The 21,044-nt window shown below is 39.6% G+C and overlaps 1 protein-coding gene across 3 annotated transcripts in view; it reads left to right on the forward strand.

Moving 5' to 3' along the window:
• KCNK2 (potassium two pore domain channel subfamily K member 2) overlaps window positions 1-21,044 on the forward strand; it is a 252,288-nt gene that overhangs the window by 193,663 nt on the left and 37,581 nt on the right. For all 3 annotated transcript variants that reach the window (XM_005901277.2, XM_070384776.1, XM_070384777.1), the window contains one exon: window positions 7,923-8,062. In XM_005901277.2, the coding sequence (XP_005901339.1) occupies window positions 7,923-8,062 (140 nt within the window). The remainder of the gene's footprint in view (window positions 1-7,922; window positions 8,063-21,044) is intronic.

Genomic DNA, 21,044 nt, shown 5'->3' on the forward strand with positions numbered 1-21,044 from the left:
ATTTTTCAAGGTTAGTGTCCTCTTTAATATGTACTCTTAGGACCAGAGTAAGTCATGGAAACCAAGAAGTGCATTTCTATGAACTGATAAACATTGCCCAAAGAAGTCTTTTTGTCCTTGTGTAGTCTCTTAAGCCTTGTCTGATTCTTTTGCAACCCCATGGACTGTAGCCCGCCGTGCCAGAAGTCTTCAGCAACACTCTTTTTTAAGCCAGGTTAGTTCATGAGAGATAATATGATTGAGTAAAAGCCAGATACCAATACATAATTTCACAAAGCAATGTCCTCACATTAGCTACTTTTCTAATAAAAACCAAAAATTTTAACCAAAAGTTTAGATGTATTCTAAGAAACCCTTATGGTTGATATTATGAAAACACATTTTTGTTCTGAGCATAAATTTACTTTGCCATCCAAATATATATTCTTGGAATTTTGATCAGTGAAATTTAGTATATTTAGTTGAATAATGAAACTTTTTTTGTCTCACATGTAGTTTTGAGTACTTACTGGGTTAATCAGGCTTTAGGCTTAACGCCATATGCTTCTCTAAATAGAAAAAAAAAAAAAATTGGGAAATTAAAGCAGATAAACTGGCCTTCCAGGGGATTTACCCTTTCAAAACTTTATAGATTTTCACAGTTTTTGAATCTTTTGTCTTCATATTTTTTGACTTGGGAAAAAAAACATATTTGTTTATCTCATGTTAAGTTTTCTTGGAATTATGTTTTCAAAGTCGTCATTGGAAATGCAGTTTTTTGTAACCAAGCCATTGCTTTCTCTTATAACCAAAAACATGACTCATTTAGTAGAGTGCTCAGAGCTTGCTTAATGGAAGATGATTTTTTCATGAAAACATCTAAATCTCCATTGAAAAACCATGACAAGCATCTTTTGTTCCAAACAGTTTGTCCTAATAGACAACTTCGAGAAAACAGTTGCTGATGTGGTCTAAAAGTTTTGCAACTATTCAAAGGCCAGGTATTAAAAATTGCTGTTACTGGGTTGATCACTGAGCAGAGATTTGCCAGGAATTTAGCAAATGACAAGGAAAATATCTGATCAGAAGTGAGGTCAGCTGAAGAACAGTCAGTTCTTCAGCACCACCACAATGGCTCTGAAAAATTTCTCTGATTGAAAAGAGAGGGCTTACATGACTGTTAGGGAGATGCCTTATAGCCATCAGTCACATGTGCATCCATTCTGATGTTTAGTGAGCATGTATTGTATATTAGATAACTGTGCTTAGCACTTAGCGGTAATGATTGCACTAGTCTTGTTCCTATGGGACATAATGTTTGAAATCCAGGAATAACAATTCAATAGGAAATCATTTTCTCTTCTTGATAGTTCTGTGTGTTAAAATGGAAAAATTCTGCAAGACATCTGGTCACCCCCTGAATCAGCTGGTGACTCTCAGAGAACTCAACTCATCAGAAAACTGAGAGCTACGTGTGTAATTAACTAAATGGGATTAGACCCAACAGTTCAGAAGTTAAGGACTGTGGGCAAACCAAGGAGTTATTTAACTTCTAGGATTCAAAATGGATATATAGAAGAATTTTAGAACACGTGGGAGAAAATGACAAGGAAGACCTTTAATGATTGACAGTTAATTCTCAGTGAGTTAGGCAGTAAATTGTACTAAGTTTAAGGAAAAAGACTGCAAATTACTGTATATTAATATATAGACTTAAAGATAATTTGTAGATGTAACAATAATGTACATCCTATATCCTATAGATTTCCATCGTTATAAAGGTGAGTAAGACAGTGTGTTGATTTGTCTTTCTTTATAATCATGAGACTGCTGTTTTTCTGATGGGAGTTTCTCTTGTCTTAGACCAAGTACCTACCAGGAAATGGACAACTTCTTGAGTGCTGAAATTGAGAATCCCCATATATAGGTTCAAATGCTGGAGAGATTTAGTTACCTTTTCTGGTCTTGTGTTTTTTTTTTAACTTGATAGCATAGGGAAAGTTTGATATAGTGGGTGAGCTGTTGTTTAATACTGAAGTCATATTTTCATTTGTAAAAAAGAAAACATAATTTACAGCATTATTGAAAGAGCCTCTTAATTCTTGCTGCATTAAGAAAAGACTTTATTAAACTAAATTGCTTTACTATAAAAAAGAAAAATATACTAAAGCAGAAAGTAAGTTTTTGCCCCTTCGTATTAAGAGACAGCATGCATGTGTGTTATGCTAAGTCACTTCAGTCATGTCCAACTCTTTGCGACCCCATAGACTATAACCCGCCAGGCTCCTCTGTCTGTGGGGGTCTCCAGGCAAGAGTACTGGAGTGGACTACCATGCAGCTTTCATGAATAAAAAGAAAGTCAAATGTACCAAAAATACTGAAATCCATATTTGATATCTATATTAAAATACAGACCCATGTAAAACATGACCTTTATTTTCTTTAAAACAAAGTTGTATATTTTATCTATATTCTATAATATATATATTATTTTAGAAAAGCTGAGGAGAAACATGGAGTTTGATCCATAATGGCTAAATCATTCTTTAAATCCTTATTTATAAATATTCTATGATTCAGCATCATCCAAAGAAAGAAAATTAAATTTAAGGGAGAGGGGGCAATGTACATTCAAGTGTCGTAGAGCAGAACAGGACATTCCAAAAGGAAACTGTTGGAATGGGGACATAAGACAAGAAGCTCCTAGTAAAACGGTGGTGACCTCAGACCCACCTGGTTTCTAGGTAAGAACCTTGAGGGAAAAAGAAGCACCTTGTTTCACATAGCATCTCCAGCCCTAGCTAAGTGTCTGCCATACGTATGGATGAAAGAAAAGAAGGTGGGAAAATGGGAAGGACAGTAACTGAATGGGAATGATGGGAAGGACAGTAACAGATCACAGGTGACAATAGACACCCTGGTTCAATGACAGGAGCCTATGTTCTGAAGCCAGACAAGCCTGAGTGTGATTCTAGCTCTGCTGTCCCCTTTGCTGTGTGACCTGACAACTGTTCTTATACCTACCCTAAGAGTATGGCTTGTCTGTTGGAAAATGGGGATACTTACTATTAGGATTTTAGGAACCCAATACAGATCTTCCATCCTTGAGTTCTGAACAGACTGTGAGAATTATGGCACTTGAAATAGGAGTAGGAAGGGCTTCCCCAGTGACTCAGACAGTAAAGAATCTGCCTGCAATGAAGGAGATCCAGGTTCAGTCCCTGGGTCTGGAGGATTCCCCTGGAGGAGGAAGTGGCTTCCCACTCCAGTAGTCTTGCCTGGAGAATTCCATGGACAGAAGAATCATGGGCTACAGTCCATGGACTTGCAAAGACCTGGACACAAATGAGCAACTAACACTTTCACTTTCATGAGGAGTGGAAATACAATGCCCCATAATACCTTCCTACTCAGGGCTTTAGTACGGCATGACTTCATTGAGGTAGACCATCAGTAAGTCTTAGCACTCACTCCCCTCTCTCCATCAGAGTTTGAATATTTTGTAAATCAGCCGCAGTGAGCGTATTAGCTAGGACTGGGTTATCTAGGACTACAAGGCCAAAATAAGAACCTCAACCAACAACTCTTTGGTACCAGATAGGAAAGGGCTTCGTTAATGCTGGAACCAGGTAAGAAAGGGATTGTTGTGGGACAATGTTTGGGAAGCTCATCTTAGGAGAGAATGGGCTCCTAGGAATAATGCCAGACTGAAATTGAAACTTTCCTGGGCTTGAGGAGCTTTATTAGGCTCTGGTGATTTCCTTATTGAAGTGGCAAGGAGAATAATTCCAGACAAAAATGGCGCCATCTAAAAGAGGCCATCATGTAAGAGTCAGAAAGAGGCTTATTTTAACTATTTTAAAAAGTTTATAAGATTCCTAAAAGCTTGGTACCTCCACCCCTCTTCGCTATTTTTATTACCATTGGTCTGCTCTCCTGTAATGATTAGCCAGAAAGCTCTTAAAATGGAAAGGACTTGTGTGCATATTTTGAGTGGCAACAAAGAAAATGGCAGTGAGGTGCCAGATGAAGAGGGAAGAGTGGGTTGTAGCAGCCCACGGGCCATGTCTCAGGAGTCTGGGCAAGAAAGAAAAAAAACAATGGAGTGGTGGAATGGAGACGGGAGTAGGGGCCAAATAAGCAGGGACTATGCCAGGACAGAGAGACTACCCTAGGTGGTTTTTTTTGGGAGGGAGGGTTAGAGTTGCTTTACAATGTGCTAGTTTCTGCTGTACAGTAACGTCAGTCAGCTACATGTATACGTATATCCCCTCTCTCTCTGTCCTCCCCTCTCCCGTCCCATTTAGGTCACTAAGCTGAGCTCCCTGCACTATGCACTAGGTTCCCACTAGCTAGCAAGAGACCCATGTTCAGATTTCTTGAATGTGCTGGACTAAAATTAATGCTTATAATTACATTTTAAAAATATTTCCTAATTAAAAAAAATAACTTTTTCAGCAAGTTATCTTGATTATAGATTTTTAAGATTTGGCTAAGATTCTTGAATCCAATAGATTGAATACTGTGGAAGTTAATTCATAAATCTTAGATATCAGAAAGTGAAAAGGTTTTGTGAGTATTGGATAATACTTGTATATACATTAGCTCTCCCTGGATCACTTGACTGCCAGTATTTCATCTTAAGAGTAGCAATTAAGAGTGAAAAAACATCCCCCAGCCCACACTACCCCCGGCTTAGAATCCACTAAAGCTTGTGGGATGAACATTTTACCCAAATATAGACCTTTTAGTGATTAAGTTAATTTACTCTTTTCAAACTGTGACATCCTGTTTATAAGAAAGAAAACTTATAAAAAGTCATCTTGAGCATGAACTAACTTCTAAAATCAACATTTTGGTGAACTTATGTGTTAAGTGAGTCACAACTATTTGGATGAGGACATTCTGGTTTTGAAAGAGAAAGTACTTGGGGAAAAAAATGTCATTTTGGTTTCTTTGAAATGGAAACATTTAAAAAATGGAATTCACTAGTGAGCCTATCATGTAACAGATTTCCACACACATTTCCTAAGTCGCTTCTGTGAATCTGTAGCCCTGCATCCCCCGTGGGCCAAGTCTTAACCATCCCAAAATGCATTTAGCCTTTATAGTCCTTCCCAGAAATGATATTTTTAAAAATGTTGCACAAGGTAAATTTTTACAATATTTTGAAGGTAAATATTACTGACTTTATAAACTGAACCTTGAATTTTTTTCTTTGTCCCCAACAAAGGCTGAACTTTTATCTGTTCCTATTATTTGCCTGATGGAAAAAAGTTCTCTTTTTACTCTGACCCTTTAATATTTGAAAATGTCATTGTGGGTAACTCACAGTCTAAGTTATAGAGAGTATGTTATATCAAATTTTTATATTTGATTTTTAATGTATAGTGGCTGTTTATTAGCTTTTCTTCTGAATATAAAGGTTGAGTTTTTTAATTATGTCCACAACCCCTGTTTAAACATCCCCAGTCTCTACGCTTTTGATTCTAAAATCATTGCCTGGTCTTCCCTGTTGTGTGTGCACTAAGTTGCTCTTTGTGACCCCATGGGGTGTAACCCACCAGGCTCCTCAGTCCATGGGATTCTCCAGGCAAGGATACTAGAGTGGGTGGCCGTTCCCTTCTCCAGGGGACCTTCCCTGACCCAGGGATCGAACCAGTGTCTCCTGCTTGGCAGGCAGATTCTTAACTGTCTGAGCCACCAGGGAAGCTCTGCCCTGTTAAGTGTTAGATTTGTATTTGAGGATCCTGCTGCTTGTCTTGCCTGTTGGCACCTCAAGCACTTCAAGATCATTTTGCCCCAGTTTGAATGACTTTTCCTTTTATTATCCCTGTTCCTTCTCCTGTGTTTCCTCTTGAATTGCTGGTACCATCCACCCAATGAGGGTCTATGGTCTCCGTTCATCCTGGAGCCCTTCCTTTCACTTACCACACCAACTAAGTAGTCATCAGTCCCTGACGATTCTGCCTCCAATGTCTTTTCTTTCCATCAGAGTCTGACTCTGCCTCAGTCTTTCCTTAGCTAGCCCAGAACAAAGTTTCTCACCGGGCTTCCCTGTCAAACCTTCCCTCTCTGCCCCTAGATCTTTATGCACATGTAAGTCAAACACCAATCTGCCTAAAAACCTTTACCTACTCCCCAGTGCTTTAAGAGCAAAGCAGTGCTTTTTTTTTTTTTTTTTTCCCTAGATTCCTCTCTTCTACCTGTCTATTCTCTTGATGGCCTTCCAAATGTAGCTTTAGCTGATACTAGCAGCACCTTTGGGGTCTGTACTGAGTCTTTGTTGCTGTGTAAGGGCTTCCTTGAGTTGCCACACGTGGGCTTCTCTTGTTGCTCCATCACAAGCTCTGGAGCATGAGTGCTCAGTAGCTGCACCAGGCTCACTTCTCTGTTGAGGCATGTGGGCTTAGGGACCCCGCGGCATGTGGGATCTCAAGTCCCCAACCAGGGATTGGACCTATGTCCTCTGCATTGGAATGCGGGTTCTAAACCTCTGAACCACAGGGGAAATCCTAGTCCTTTGGCTATATCAAATGTTTTCACACTAAGTTTTTTTCTGTTTTGATCCTCATTGTTTGACTCACCTTCTGTCTTCTCATCTTCGCCCTTCCAGAAGTAAAAATAATTTCTTCTGTGTCCTGTCACAGTCCTTTTTAATTCTTTTTTGCCATCCTTTGATATGTCACATTGTGATCAGTTGTCTGTGTGAGGCTTTCTCGTCTAAATTATTAATTTCTCAAGAGAGAGACTGCTTCCCTCTCCTGTGAAAAGTATAACTGTTTTGAAACATTAAGTTTTAAACATTATTAAGTTTGAAATTTAATAAGAGCCCTATTAATATGTGCTGAACTTGGGATACATTGAAACGTATTCAGATTCTCATAGGTGCAATTATTGCACCAAATAAATGGAAAAGTAACAAAGATTGAAGCAGAAGAACTCCATTGCCAATTTTTTTTTCTTGAGAGTGAGGGATTTAAATTTATGACAAACATGGGAATTCCCTTGAAACTTCAGATAATAATGAATGGCAGTATCATCTGAAAATTGCTACTTATTCAAATTAGACCCGCCAAAATATTGTCACTGGCATTTGTTATCAATCCATTGTATTGATGATTTTAAAATCAGAACTAATTTCTGTCCTGGTTGTCTTTGAATTGATTGGTTTGCATGTACTGATTGGTTAGCACGAATTGATGGGAAATAGGATAAAAATACTAAGCTAAATGCATGCTAAAAAAAAGTGTCAACTCTGTTCCCTATTGCAAGAGCGGTGGAAGGAGAAACTGATACACATAATAATTAAGTGCTAGACTAGTTGAGATTCATTATAATAAACAAAAAGAAACATGGAACAAGGAAAAGTTGTTATTACCTGAAGAAGTAATGAAAGGTCTTATTAAGAACTTATTATATATAATATAATATTGTAACCAATATAATATTGTAAATCAACTGTCAGTTCAGTTGCTCAGTCATGTCCAACTTTTTTGACCCCATGGACTGCGGCACGCCAGGCTTCCCTGTCCATTACCATCTCCTGGAGCTTGCTCAAACTCATGTCTATGGAGTCGGTGATGCCAGCCAACTATCTTACCCTCCGTTGTCCCTTTCTCCTCCCGCCTTCAATCTTTCCCAGCATCAAGGGCTTTTCCAAAGAGTCAGTTATTCACATCAGGTGGCCAAAGTATTGGAGTTTCAGCTTCAGCATCAACTACACTTCAATTAAAAATGAATTAATTTGAATGGTTCTTGAAAAATAGACAAGGATTACAGGCATGAAAATAAGGAATTCTTGTGAAGTAGACAACATGGATCAACTGATAAGATTTCTGTGTTCTGAAGGCCAACACGTGGTTAATAACTTCAGCAGGAATCTATGTGGATTATTTCTATAATATGAAGTCATTCTGTTCTGCTTTGTTTTTGTCTCACAGGTGGATCAGATATTGAGTACCTAGACTTCTATAAGCCTGTCGTGTGGTTTTGGATCCTTGTAGGGCTTGCTTACTTCGCTGCTGTCCTGAGTATGATTGGAGACTGGCTCCGAGTGATATCAAAAAAAACAAAGGAAGAGGTGAGAAATAAAAATGTGTGTAAAAATATGATTTAATTAATTCAGGAAAGGTTACTTTTAATGTTTTTTTTAACATTGATTTTTAAAATATTAAATATTTACTAATTCATTTAAATATTGTAAAATATTTCCACATTACTTAAAATTTTTAATGTTTATGTTTGGTGTGCATTTGCTACAGGAGGCTATCAATCATATAGCAATTCATTGACTTAACCAAAACTTTTAAATACCTCTCATGTCAGATGATATCTTGGTGCTGAGAGTAATTTGTAATGAAAAAAAGATGCAGTTGAAAACATTTTCTTCATTATTTCTTTTCTTTCTTGATTTCCTCAATGGCACAAAGTAAATTTTATTCCATAAAGAGACAGCAGGAAATATTTGTGTCAAGATATCAGTAGCATGAAAAAGTGAAGGTAATATATAATATTGAATTTTCATTGTATTCAGTTGTTTTCTTTTCTCCTAGGTCTGTATAAGTGTGTACACATGCACATGTACACACACACATGTATTCCTCAAAGCTGTTTGCATTAGAACACATTACCCTGTGTACAGATTTCAGCTTTTCAAAAAGATATCCTTTTATCTTTTTGATGCAACTGTATATACAGAAATGACCATTAGAATTTTTGACTCATGAGATTTTGGAAAGTTTGAAATTTCTGTCTTGACTCTGAAATTTTTTAGGAGTTTAGGAGTTACATTTTAATTTATTTTGAAAGGTCCATAAGTACTACTAGTTTGAGTGTGACAGAGTAGTGCTTTATTATGGATTCTGTATTTTTTGCTTCTGGGTCTTAGCCAACTTTACTAATTCATAAGACTTAGTATCCACAGTCTTCCTTTAATTATCCCTTCATTTCATTATCTGGTGTTCATAGACCAAGAGACATCAGTTGCAAAATCTTTGACTGATACAGCAATTGTGATTCTTTAAACATACACCCAAAAGAAATGGACTAGATAATAAATGATAAAATTAATTTCTCTCTACAAACAAGTATTTTCTTTGAACACATCAAGTCATATCAGTTCAGTTCAGTTCAGTCGCTCAGTCATGTCCGACTCTTTGTGACCCCATGAACTGCAGCATGCCAGGCCTCCCTGTCCATCACCAGTTCCTGGAGTTTACCCAAACTCATGTCCTATAATTTCTTATTAATACCCAAGGTGCCTATAGTAATTAGAAGGAGTGTAAGTTATCCAAGATTTCCCTTCTTGGATACAATATTTCTCAGTTGGTAATTCATATATTCAGTCTGTGTATATTAATCTATATCTTAGTTATACCATAAAACCAAAAACTTTATTATAAACAAATCAACAGGACAATATGCTTGACATTCTAGTTTAACTCATGTGAAAAGTACTTTGAATAGGACCTCAACTGATTTGCCTCTGTCTTATTGTGTGTGTGTGTGGCGGGGCGGGGGCGCGAAGGGGAGAGGGAGAGAGAGAATAAGGTGGATGGAGAGGGAGAGAATTATGGTTATTTTAACTTCAGTATACTTTTAAGAATCTTGAGATGTTAAGGGGGACAAAACAAATTGTAACTAGAAAATACGCTAGATAACATAGCTAAAAAAGGGCCTTTCAAACTTCTAGCATAAGCTGGCATTAAAATGCATTTTTAAAACACAGACACAAATATTTTTTCTAAGTAAAATAGAGTCAAACAGAGAATATCTCTGTTAGATAGTTTAAAATGTTTTGTGGAAATATCTATTTCCACATACACATATACAATAAATGTAGTATATATTATATATGTACATACACAAACACACACATGACTTCCCTGGTGGCTCAGAGGGTAAAGCATCTGTCTACAATGCGAGAGACCCGGGTTTGATCCCTGGGTCGGGAAGATCCCCTGGAGAAGGAAATGGCAATCCACTCCTGGAAAATCCCATGGACAGAGGAGCCTGGTAGGCTACAGCCCATGGGGTCGCAAAGAGTTGGACACGACTGAGCGACTTCACTTCACATACACACACACACACACACACATACTAAGATTATTATGGATCACACTCCAAAACTTTGAAAGCCACCAAGGCACGTCTAGTCAAGGCTATGGTTTCTCCCGTGGTCATGTATGGATGTGAGATTTGGACTGTGAAGAAAGCTGAGTGCCGAAGATTTGATCCTTTTGAACTGTGGTGTTGGAGAAGTCCCTTGGACTGCAAGGAGATCCAACCAGTCCATTCTAAAGGAGATAAGTCCTGGGTGTTCTTTGGAAGGAATGATGCTAAAGCTGAAACTCCAGTACTTTGGCCACCTCATGCGAAGAGTTGACTCATTGGAAAAGACTCTGATGCTGGGAGGGATTGGGGGCAGGAGAAGAAAGGACAACAGAGGATGAGATGACTGGATGGCATCACCGACTCAGTGGATGTGAGTTTGAGTGAACTCCAGGAGTTGGTGATGCACAGGGAGGCCTGGCGTGCTGTGATTCATGGGGTCGCAAAGAGTCGGACACGACTGAGTGACTGAACTGAACTGAAGGCACATATAGAAGGGGGAAATTTTATCTTTATGCCAGTGGCATAATATATTTGATTAAAGTTTAAAGCTCGTATTTGTGCCTGATGAACTATGGACAGAGGTTCGTGACATTGTACAGGAGACAGGGATCAAGACCATCCCCATGGAAAAGAAGTGCAAAAAAGCAAAATGGCTGACTGAGGAGGCCTTACAAATGGCTGTGAAAAGAAGAGAAGCGAAAAGCAAAGGAGAACAGGAAAGATATAAGCATCTGAATGCAGAGTTCCAAAGAATAGCAAGGAGAGATAAGAAACTCTTCCTCAGCAATCAGTGCAAAGAAATAGAGGAAAACAACAGAATGGGAAAGACTAGAGATCTCTTCAAGAAAAATTAGAGATACCAGGAACATTTCATGCAAAGATGGGCTCGATAAAGGACAGAAATGGTATGGACCTAACAGAAGCCGAAGATATTAAGAAGAGATGGCAAGAATACACAGAACTGTACAAAAAGATCTTCATGACCCAGATAATCACGATGGTGTGATCACTGACCTAGAGGCAGACATGCTGGAATGTGAAGTCAAGTGGGCCTTAGAAAGCATCACACAAACAAAGCTAGTGGAGGTGATGGAATTGCAGTTGAGCTATTTCAAATCCTGAAAGAGGATGCTGTGAAAGTGTTGCACTCAATATGCCAGAAAATTTGGAAAACTCAGCAGTGGCCACAGGACTGGAAAAGGTCCGTTTTCATTCCAATCCCAAAGAAAGGCAATGCCAAAGAATGCTCAAACTACCACACAATTGCACTCATCTCACACGCTAGTAAAGTAATGCTCAAAATTCTCCAAGCCACGCTTCAGCAATACATGAACCGTGAACTTCCAGTTGTTCAACCTGCTTTTAGAAAAGGCAGAGGAACCAGAAATCAAATTGCCAACATCTGCTGGATCACCAAAAAAGCAAGAGAGTTCCAGAAAACATCTATTTCTGCTTTATTGACTATGCCAAAGCCTTTGACTGTGTGGATCACAATCAACTGTGGAAAATTCTGAAAGAGATGGGAATACCAGACCACCTGACCTGCCTCTTGAGAAACCTATATGCAGGTCAGGAACATTTAGACAGTTCTAACCATCAGCAACAGTTAGAACTGGACATGGAACAACAGACTGGTTCCAAATAGGAAAAGGAGTACGTCAAGGCTGTATATTGTTACCCTGCTTATTTAACTTATATGCAGAGTACATCATGAGAAATGCTGGGCTGGAAGAAGCACAAGCTGGAATCAAGATTGCCGGGAGAAATATCAATAACCTCAGATATGCAGATGACACCACCCTTATGGCAGAAAGTGAAGAGGAACTAAATAGCCTCTTGATGAAAGTGAAAGAGGAGAGTGAAAAAAGTTGGCTTAAAGCTCAACATTCAGAAAACAAAGATCATGGCATCCAGTCCCATCACTTCATGGGAAATAGATGGAGGAACAGTGGAAACAGTGCCAGACTTTATTTATTTATTTTTTTGCTCCAAACTCACTGCAGATGGTGATTGCAGCCATGAAATTAAAAGACGCTTACTCCTTGGAAGGAAAGTTATGACCAACCTAGATGGCATATTGAAAAGCAGAGACATTATTTTGCCAACAAAGGTCCATCTAGTCAAGGCTATGGTTTTTCCTGTGGTCATGTATGGATGTGAGAGTTGGACTGTGAATAAAGCTGAGTGCTGAAGAATTGATGCTTTTGAACTGTGGTGTTGGAGAAGACTCTTGAGAGTCCCTTGGACTGCAAGGAGATTGAACAAGTCCATTCTAAAGGACTTGAGATCAGTCCTGGATATTCTTTGGAAGGAATGATGCTGAAGCTGAAACTCCAATACTTTGACCACCTCATGCAAAGAGTTGACTCATTGGAAAAAACTGTGATGCTGGGAGGGATTGGGGGCAGGAGGAGAAGGGGACAACAGAGGATGAGATGGCTGGATGGCATCACCAACTCGATGGACGTGAGTTTGAGTGAACTCCAGGAGTTGGTTATGGACAGGAGGCCTGGCGTGCTGCAATTCATGGGGTTGCAAAGAGTCAAACACAGCTGAGAGATTGAACTGAACTGAACTGATTGTTTAAAAAAAAAAAATAACCAGTGCATTTTGTGATAGGGTTAGCTAGTACAAGTTACTAGCAAGTTTTTTCCAGAGCATTGTATTACTCTCCTTGGGCTGCCATAAGAAGAGTGACTTAAACAGTAGGAATCAGTTTTCTCACAATTCAGGAAAATGGACGTCTGGGATTAAGGTGCTGGTTTCTGGTGAGATCTCTCTCCTTGGCTTGCAGGTGGTGGCTTCTTGCTGTGTCTTCACGGCCTTGCCTCTGCACACGTGCCTGCAGAGAGAAGGTTCTATATCGCCTTTCTCTTCTTACAGGGATACCAGTGCTGTTGGATTAGGGCTGCACCCTCTCTACCTCACTGAACCTTGCGTGTGTGTGCATGTGTGCTAAGTCACTTCAGTCGTGTCTGACTCTTTGCGACTGCAGCCCACCAGGCTCCTCTGTTCAGGGGATTCTCCAGGCAAGAATACCAGAGTGGGTCGCCATGCCCTTCTCCAGGGGATCTTCCTGAACCAGGAATGGAACCCATGTCTCCTGCATTGGCAGGCGGGTTGTTTACTGCCTAGCACCACCTGGAAAGCCCCACTGAATCTTAGTTACCCCCTTAAAGGCTCTGTCCCCAGATACAGTGACAGTGGAGGTTAGGGCTTCAACAAAGGACTTGCTGGAGGACCGGATTCAGGCTGTAACACAGTTGTTTCAAAGAAATTTAAATTTCTACATTAACTGGCTTATTTAATATGAGAAACAAGTTTGTTTGCCTCCTTTTGAATGATCGTCTTGATTCTAAGCCAGAAGTGTGAGATGTATCACTGTGTGTTTCCAACACTGAAAAGTAGAAAGCTCTTTTCTTCTTTTACCATAAGTCGTTTGGCTTGTCCCTCGTCTTTGGAGTGACATGTCCTTTCTGCTGACTGCATCTGGAGAAAGCTCATGTGAGTAAAGGCCATGAGCAAGTTTACAGAAACCCTCTGGAGCTGCAGCTGCTCCAGACAGTTGAGCCAGTTGCAATGGAGCTGTCACTTTGAGCAGATGTGTGTTTTCTAATTTGTAATGCAGTTTAGGGAAATGACAAAAGTGGGTCACAAATTCAACAGAGAATGTAAAGAGAGAAAGGGAGAGATGATTTATAATTGTGAAAAAAGAAAGAGAAAGACAATTTATCATTGTGAATGTATAAATTGTTAGGGCCAAAGTTTTTATAAAGGAAATATGACTAAACATTTCTACAGCAGTGGAAAAAGATTATTGAATAAGTTTAAGCTTGAAATAACTCACTAAAGTTAAATAATTAAATAAGAACCAACTAAATGCATCCTAGGAGTCATCTTTACACACACAAACCATATTGGATGACTGCTCACTACTACGTATTCATTACCTTTTGTACTTAAACCATTCCAAACGCTCCAACTTTTAAAAACTGCCTAAATGTTCAGAAGCAACAAGAATATTTCCGGTTTTCAATTCCATAAGAATGCTAAGTAATTTTTAATAACTTGGAATCCTTCCTATTAAAAATGTCATTGGTACAGAACATAAAAAAATCAAAATAACATATATTAGCAAATTTTCAAGTGGTGATACAAAAACACAAGCTTTCCCTCCCACAAAAGATTTTGGCTAATAGTAAGTTCCAGTCTTACATTACTTCTTCAAAAACAAATCTCCTTAAATCATATCAGATAAGTGCAGACATAGAGCTCTAATCACATGTGACCTTATTTCTAAATTTTTTTAATCTTAAAGTCTGCTCTGTTTCCAATGAAGATTAATTTTAATGAAAATATATTTAGGAGTAAGGACAAAGTTTTTGATGAACGTGCTGAAATAAAACGTTGATACAGCTAATCTATCTGAACTGTTTGAAAGGAAAGGCTTCAAATTGAGAGAGTAGCACTGGCATGTATATACTACCGTGTTTAGTAAACCAGATAGCTCGTGGGAGCTGCTGTAGCACAGGGAGCTCAGCTCTGCTCTGTGATCACCTAGAGGGGTGGGCTGGGGCGGGGGGAGGCTAAAGAGGAGGGGACATACGTATATATACAGCTGATTCACATCGTTGTACAGCAGAAACTGACACAACATTGCAAAACAATTATATTCCAATTAAAAATAGAGTTAGTTGGAGCAATGCTGTGTAGTTTCAGAAGTGTCACATATAATTATAGTTGATCTGCATTCCTCAAGGAAAAGAATAATGACCTCAGTAATTTTTCCATGGAGTCATATGCATTTCTGTAAAAGGATTTATCTGTTTCATTATTTCTTAAGCTCTAATGGAGAGTAACAATATTCAATGCTGAGAATTGATACAACTAATTATCTTTTTCTGTGAAGCCATGTACCCTCTTTTGAGGAAATAATGTTTCCATTTAGAAAATAAAGATTATTTATATATTCTAAATAACACAATAATACTGATATCTGAGGGAAGTAAAATAAAAATAAGATGTGATCACAAAATTCAGATGGTAAATTCCTAAGAAGGCAGGGGATGGTGCATCCTTATGTATAGATGTGGTTCAGTTTGCTACTGCTGACTTTCCTTGAGTTTGAAAGACCATCAGTATCATTCTTGTACTGATGTACATGTACCACAGTTTGTTGGGATGGTCTTGTCCAAATGTGTGACAAGCACCACTTCAGCCGCTACATCAGCTGCCACTGTTCTCTATAGTGCCAGTGGCACTCTGTTGTTGCTGGTTAATGGCTAAGTTTTGTCTGACTCTTTGCAACCCCATGGACTGCAGCATACCAGGCTTCCCTGTCCTTCACTGTCTCCAGGAGTTTGCTATAACTCACGTCCATTGAGTTGGTGTTGCCATCCAACCATCTCATCTTCTGTCATCCCTTCTCTTCCTGCCCTCAGTCTTTCCCAGCATCAGGACTATAAGTTGGCTTTTTGCATTAGGTGGCCAAAGTACTGGAACTTCAACTTCATCAAAAGTCCTTCCAATAAATATTTAAGGTTGATTTCCTTTAGAATCTATTGGTTTGATCTCCTTGCAGTCTAAGGGACTCTCAAGTGGCACTGTAGCTAGCCATACTGAATGAATACCCAAGAGTTGCTTTTTTTTTTAACCAGTGTACTGTGATGTGCTTAGCTGCTCAGTCACGTCTGACTCTTTGCGACCCCATGGACTGCAGCCTGTTCCTCTGTCCATGGGGATTTTCGAGGCAAGAATACTGGAGTGGGTTTCCATGCCCTCCTCCAGGGGATCTTCCCAACTCAGGGATGGAACCCAGGTCTTCCACCTTGCAGGCAGATTCTTTACCATCTGAGCCACCAGGGAAGCCCTTTTTAACCAATATCATTTCTGTAACCTCTGAAGGTGTTTGTGCAAGTAACATTCACTTGAGTAAGTTGACCTTATATCATATTACAAAAACTCCCTTTGATTAGGAAGCAGCCTTGAAAGACTGTTCTTGGAACTTGTATTTGGCCCCAGCATTGTGCAGGGACCTGAGAATATGGAGGGACATAGTTTTCTTCTGCTAATGACCTGGCAACAGCATTTGGTCTTCCCTGGTCTTCACTCAGGGTGGTAATGCCTCCTGATAGTGAAAGAGCTGGGATTTAACAGCTCTTTATCTTGTCTAGAGATGGAGAACTAAAGAATAGTTGCAGCCTGAGCCTTGAAAAGCTTACAGAAGAGTACTTTATCATTATTAGGTCTTATGGGAGAAGTGCTTTTAATATGAAAGGTTTCATATGCCTTTTGAAATAAGTTAGACTTTATTCTGAAAACCTTAGGGAGCCATTGAAGAATTTTAACTAAGTGGAATGAAATATCTTGTCAACAGGAAGGCAGATGGATTATAAACAAAGCCTGATGCTGATAAATCAGTTGCGAGATTATTGAGATTATTGAGATTATTGATGGAATCCAGGTAGTGCAGAATGAAGAGTCTGTGGTGGCAGCAGAATAGAGATGAAATAAGGATTTCAAAATTATTTGGGGGATAGAAGAGATAGGTTACCCTTTAGCCGGGGGCAATAAAGAGAAAGGGGGGATGGCATTCATGATTCTAGCTTTGGATGGAATTACAAAACACAGGAGAGTGAGATATTCTGAGTAGATGAGAGGACTGAGAATGTCATTTTGGACATATTGTGATTGAGGGCTGTGTTGGACATCGAGGTAGCTCATCAAGTGTAGAGAATTGGATATGCAAGCCTGGAAAGTAGGAAGGATGGGAGCTGCAGAGAGTTGGCTGGGTGGGGGCTGGGGAGAGGGCATTCATCACAACATACACGACAGTGAAAGTTCTGATTATAGATGAATTCACCTAATGAAGACTTGGAAAGTAGTCAACCATAGAGCTAAAAACGGAACCTGGAATACAATAGTTAAAAGGGTGGATGGAGAGAGCATAAAGAATGGGGTAGCAAATAATATAGTTAAATACACTGATTCATGGAAGGGCAAAGGCATTGAGGTTTTGAAGAGAGGATGGTTCAAATGATGGATCAGACTGGCTAAAGACAATGGGTAAAGAAAGGAACCCAAGGGAAGATTGACACAGTAACCTAAAAAATAAATTAGTGAGAGTTCTCTGTGAGGTTGTGCTCCAAGACTGCCACTCCTGTAGCAGAAAATTTAAATATTTACCCCTGGATTCTTGGAGGAGGAAATGGCAACTCACTCCAGTATTCTTGCCGGGATAATCCCATGTACAGAGGAGCCTAGTAGGCTACAGTTCATGGGGTTGCTAAGAATAGGACATGACTAAAAAACAACAATAAGCAACAACAACAACTCTGGATTGTACAATACACTGGATATATCCTATGAACGTTCTTTAGGCACATCAAGAACAATTCCAAAGGGTAATATTCACAGAATATTTTATGGAAATGGGAGCGTTGGTGCACAAGTAATAAAAACTGTTGACTGAGCAGTGCAGCAGCATTGACACTGGGAACTGCTGAGCATGCGTCCGTGGTAAATGTGGACAGTGTGGTGGGGTGGGTGGTGAACTGTGGAGGGACAGTGTTAAAGAGGCACGAAGAGGAAAACTAGTCTCGTGGAGACCAGTTAGGGAGTTCAATTCATGTCTAAGTAAGTGTTCGTCACTCAGTCGTGCCCGGCTCTGCGACCCGATGGACTGCAGCCCACCAGGCTCCTCTGTCCATGAGATTTTCCAGGCAAGGATACTGGAGTGGGTTGCCATTTCCTTCTCCAGGGGATCTTCCCAACCCAGGGATCGAACCCGGGCAGATTCTTTACCGACTGAGCTACAAGGGAAGCATTTAATGTCTAATTTACTGCTAAATCACTCGTTTATTCATTCCACGTAAGAAAACATTTACTAAGTACAATATGATATACAGTATATTAGGTTCTGGGAGTAATTTTCCATCTGTGGGAGTTTGGGCCTTATCTCTTTATTGGAAAGTTTCCATAGGTGGTACATTTCCTTACTTATAATGATAAATTAGCTTATCTTTATAATGATAAATTAGCTCCCCTGGTAGGTTAGCTGGTAAAGAATCCACCTGAAATGCAGGAGACCCTGGTTTGATTCCTGAGTTGGGAAGATTCCCTGGAGAAGGGAAAGGCTACCCATTCCAATATTCTTGGGCTTCCCTGGTAGCTCAGATGGTAAAGAATTCACCTGCAATGTGGGAGACCTGGGTTCAGTCCCTGGGTTGGGAAGATCCCCTGGAGGAAGGCATGGCAACCCACTCCAGTATTCTTTTCTGAAGAATCCCCATGGACAGAGGAGCCTGGCGGGCAGCAGTCCATGGGGCCCCAAAGAGTCAGAGACTACTGAGCGACTAAGCACACAATGATGAATTTACCTTTACTTTTCTTCTCCTAGAGGTGGAAGAGGGAATTTTGAAAATGAAGGCCCTTAGTCTTTGATTAATTTTCAAAACAGCCAATTTTTACTTTTTTCTTTACTCTTCCTCCTTCCCTCCTTTCCTTCCTTCCTTTAATCCTCAAACAACACATCAAACTTTATAGTTGTTGCTTTGACTTCTAATATATTTGGAGGAGGGGTGGTATATTTTTGTTTTTTTTCTGTTGAGACACTAAAGTCATTATGAATGACTTAAGTTGGACTGTGGGCACAATATACGCTGATCATAAGACATCTTCGGTTTATATTTTAATGCAGATAACTCTTCTTCATCTAAAGGGTAAGACTAGAATAAAATAGAGGTGGTATCACGATTATTAAAATGAGGTATATCTAAAGGGCCCTGGTCTTCTGCCCCGTGGGGAGGGAGATGTCCCTTACTATGCTCTGGGGAGGGCTCCCCTGGTGGCTCAGATGATAAAGAACCAGCCTGCAATGCGGGAGACCTGGGTTTGATCCCTGGGTTAGAAAGATCCCCTAGAGGAGGGCATGGCAACCCACTCCAGTATTCTTGCCTGGAGAATCCCATGGACAGAGGAACCTGGCGGGCTACAGTCCATGGGGTCACAAAGAGTCGGACACAATTGAGCGACTAAGCACAGCACAGCACATGCTTTGGGGAAAAGATCAAAGGAGACTTTGAGCTTCATCTGCTGATTTATATTTCACTGTACCTTGCTATGCCATGGAGAAAGTTCCTTCTCTTTTTCAGTCCTACCCTCAGCTCAGCAAATCATCATCTATGTAGTAAATAGGCAATTGGAAAGGACAATAAAAGAACCAATAACATTACAAGACTTAAATTATGCTTTGATATAATAGTAGCTCTCAGACACCAGTGAAGTGAAGTGAAGTGAAGTCGCTCAGTCGTGTCTGACTCTTTGCGACCCCGTGGACTGTAGCCTGCCAGGCTCCTCTGTCCATGGGATTTTCCAGGCAAGAATACTGGAGTGGGTTACCATTTCCTTCTCCAGGGGATCTTCCCCACCCAGGGATCGAACCCAGGACTCCCACATTGGAGGCAGATGCTTTAACCTCTGAGCCACTCAGACACCAGGGCATGTCTACTTTCTAAATGGACTTTATGGACAGTCATTTTTGGAGAACCCAGTCCCCAAGTTGTGTCTCCCTTTCATCTCAGTATTGTGGTGCATACTGTGAACCTTTATGAGTCTAATGCTGGGAAGGTCTTAGAAGGGAAAATAGATGTTCAAAACAAAATAGGGTTTGAAGTGGTGAAAATGGAAATACTTTCCTTCTAGAATATGCTTTATTTCTTTTTTTAATCTTAAATGAGATAAAAGTGTTCAGTTGTCAAATAAGAATCACTAAAAAGGAAACTGAAGCACAGGGAGGTGAAGTGACTTACTTAAGGTTATACAGCTAGTGCGTGATAGAATCAGTAATCAACCCACATGGCTTGACTGCCCAGCCTTTTGGCTAAACTAACTTCTTTTTTCTATACTGCCTCCCAAGTGCTCAAAAAAGTTGGTTGTATATTGGGGTTTTTTTCTTATTATTTTACATGTAGGTAATATCGACACATCGGAAATGAATACCCACCTCTGACCCATTTGTTGCAGTGCAGCTACAGAGAAGAGCTTTGTGAATTTATTAAATCAGTTTGGTCACTGGTTATGTTATGATCAGTGAAATCTAAAGCTTTGACTTTCTTTTAAATGATTGGAAATGATTTGTATCCTTTCTAAAATGTGCATGGGCTTTGGAACCCTTAAAACTGAGATTGAATTCTATCTTAACTATTTACTAGCTCTACAAACTTCACCAAAATACCTAATCTCTGTGTCTCCATTTTCTGAGAAAATGCTATTTAACTCCCTTTATGGGGCTGCTGTAAAGATTCAGTGGGTAGAGTGTAGGATGTGGCTAAATTCTTGCTGAATGCTTATTCTTTTCCTCATGGGTTTTCTGAAAGAATTAGTATCAAATTATTGTCCCAAATCAAATGACCTGTAACATTCTAAGACTATCATCTATATGTCATGATGTATTGTTCTCTATAGAGTATAAAATGCTGTGAGCGCTTATATGTCTAAACATCTTATCTGGTTGAAATGATAAAAACACAAAAGAAAAGAACTGTGTGCTGTGCTAAGTCACTTTAGTCATCTGACTCTTTACGACCCTATAGACAGTACTTCTCCAGGCTCCTCTGTTCATGGGATTCTCCCAGCAAGAATACTAAAAAGGGTTGCCAGGGGATCTTCCCAACCCAGGGATCCAACCAGCGTCTCTTATGTCTCCTGCATTGGCAGATGGGTTCGTCACGACTATGACCACTGGAGGCCCAAGGAACAATTAAGGTTATGTATATTGCTAGAATTTCATCATTATCACAGAGTCCAAAATAGTCTAAGAAAAAGGTGAGTTCAAAGACTTCAAATATGTTGAATGTTCTCTGGACTTGAAAACTAGTTTTTGCATTAAATGTTCCTTGTTTAGGTATAATCTGCCTAATTACTGCTATCTTAATTCTTCCCTTGATTTA

This window comes from Bos mutus, chromosome 16 (assembly GCF_027580195.1).
Source record: "Bos mutus isolate GX-2022 chromosome 16, NWIPB_WYAK_1.1, whole genome shotgun sequence".
In the NCBI taxonomy this organism is placed as follows: domain Eukaryota; kingdom Metazoa; phylum Chordata; class Mammalia; order Artiodactyla; family Bovidae; genus Bos; species Bos mutus.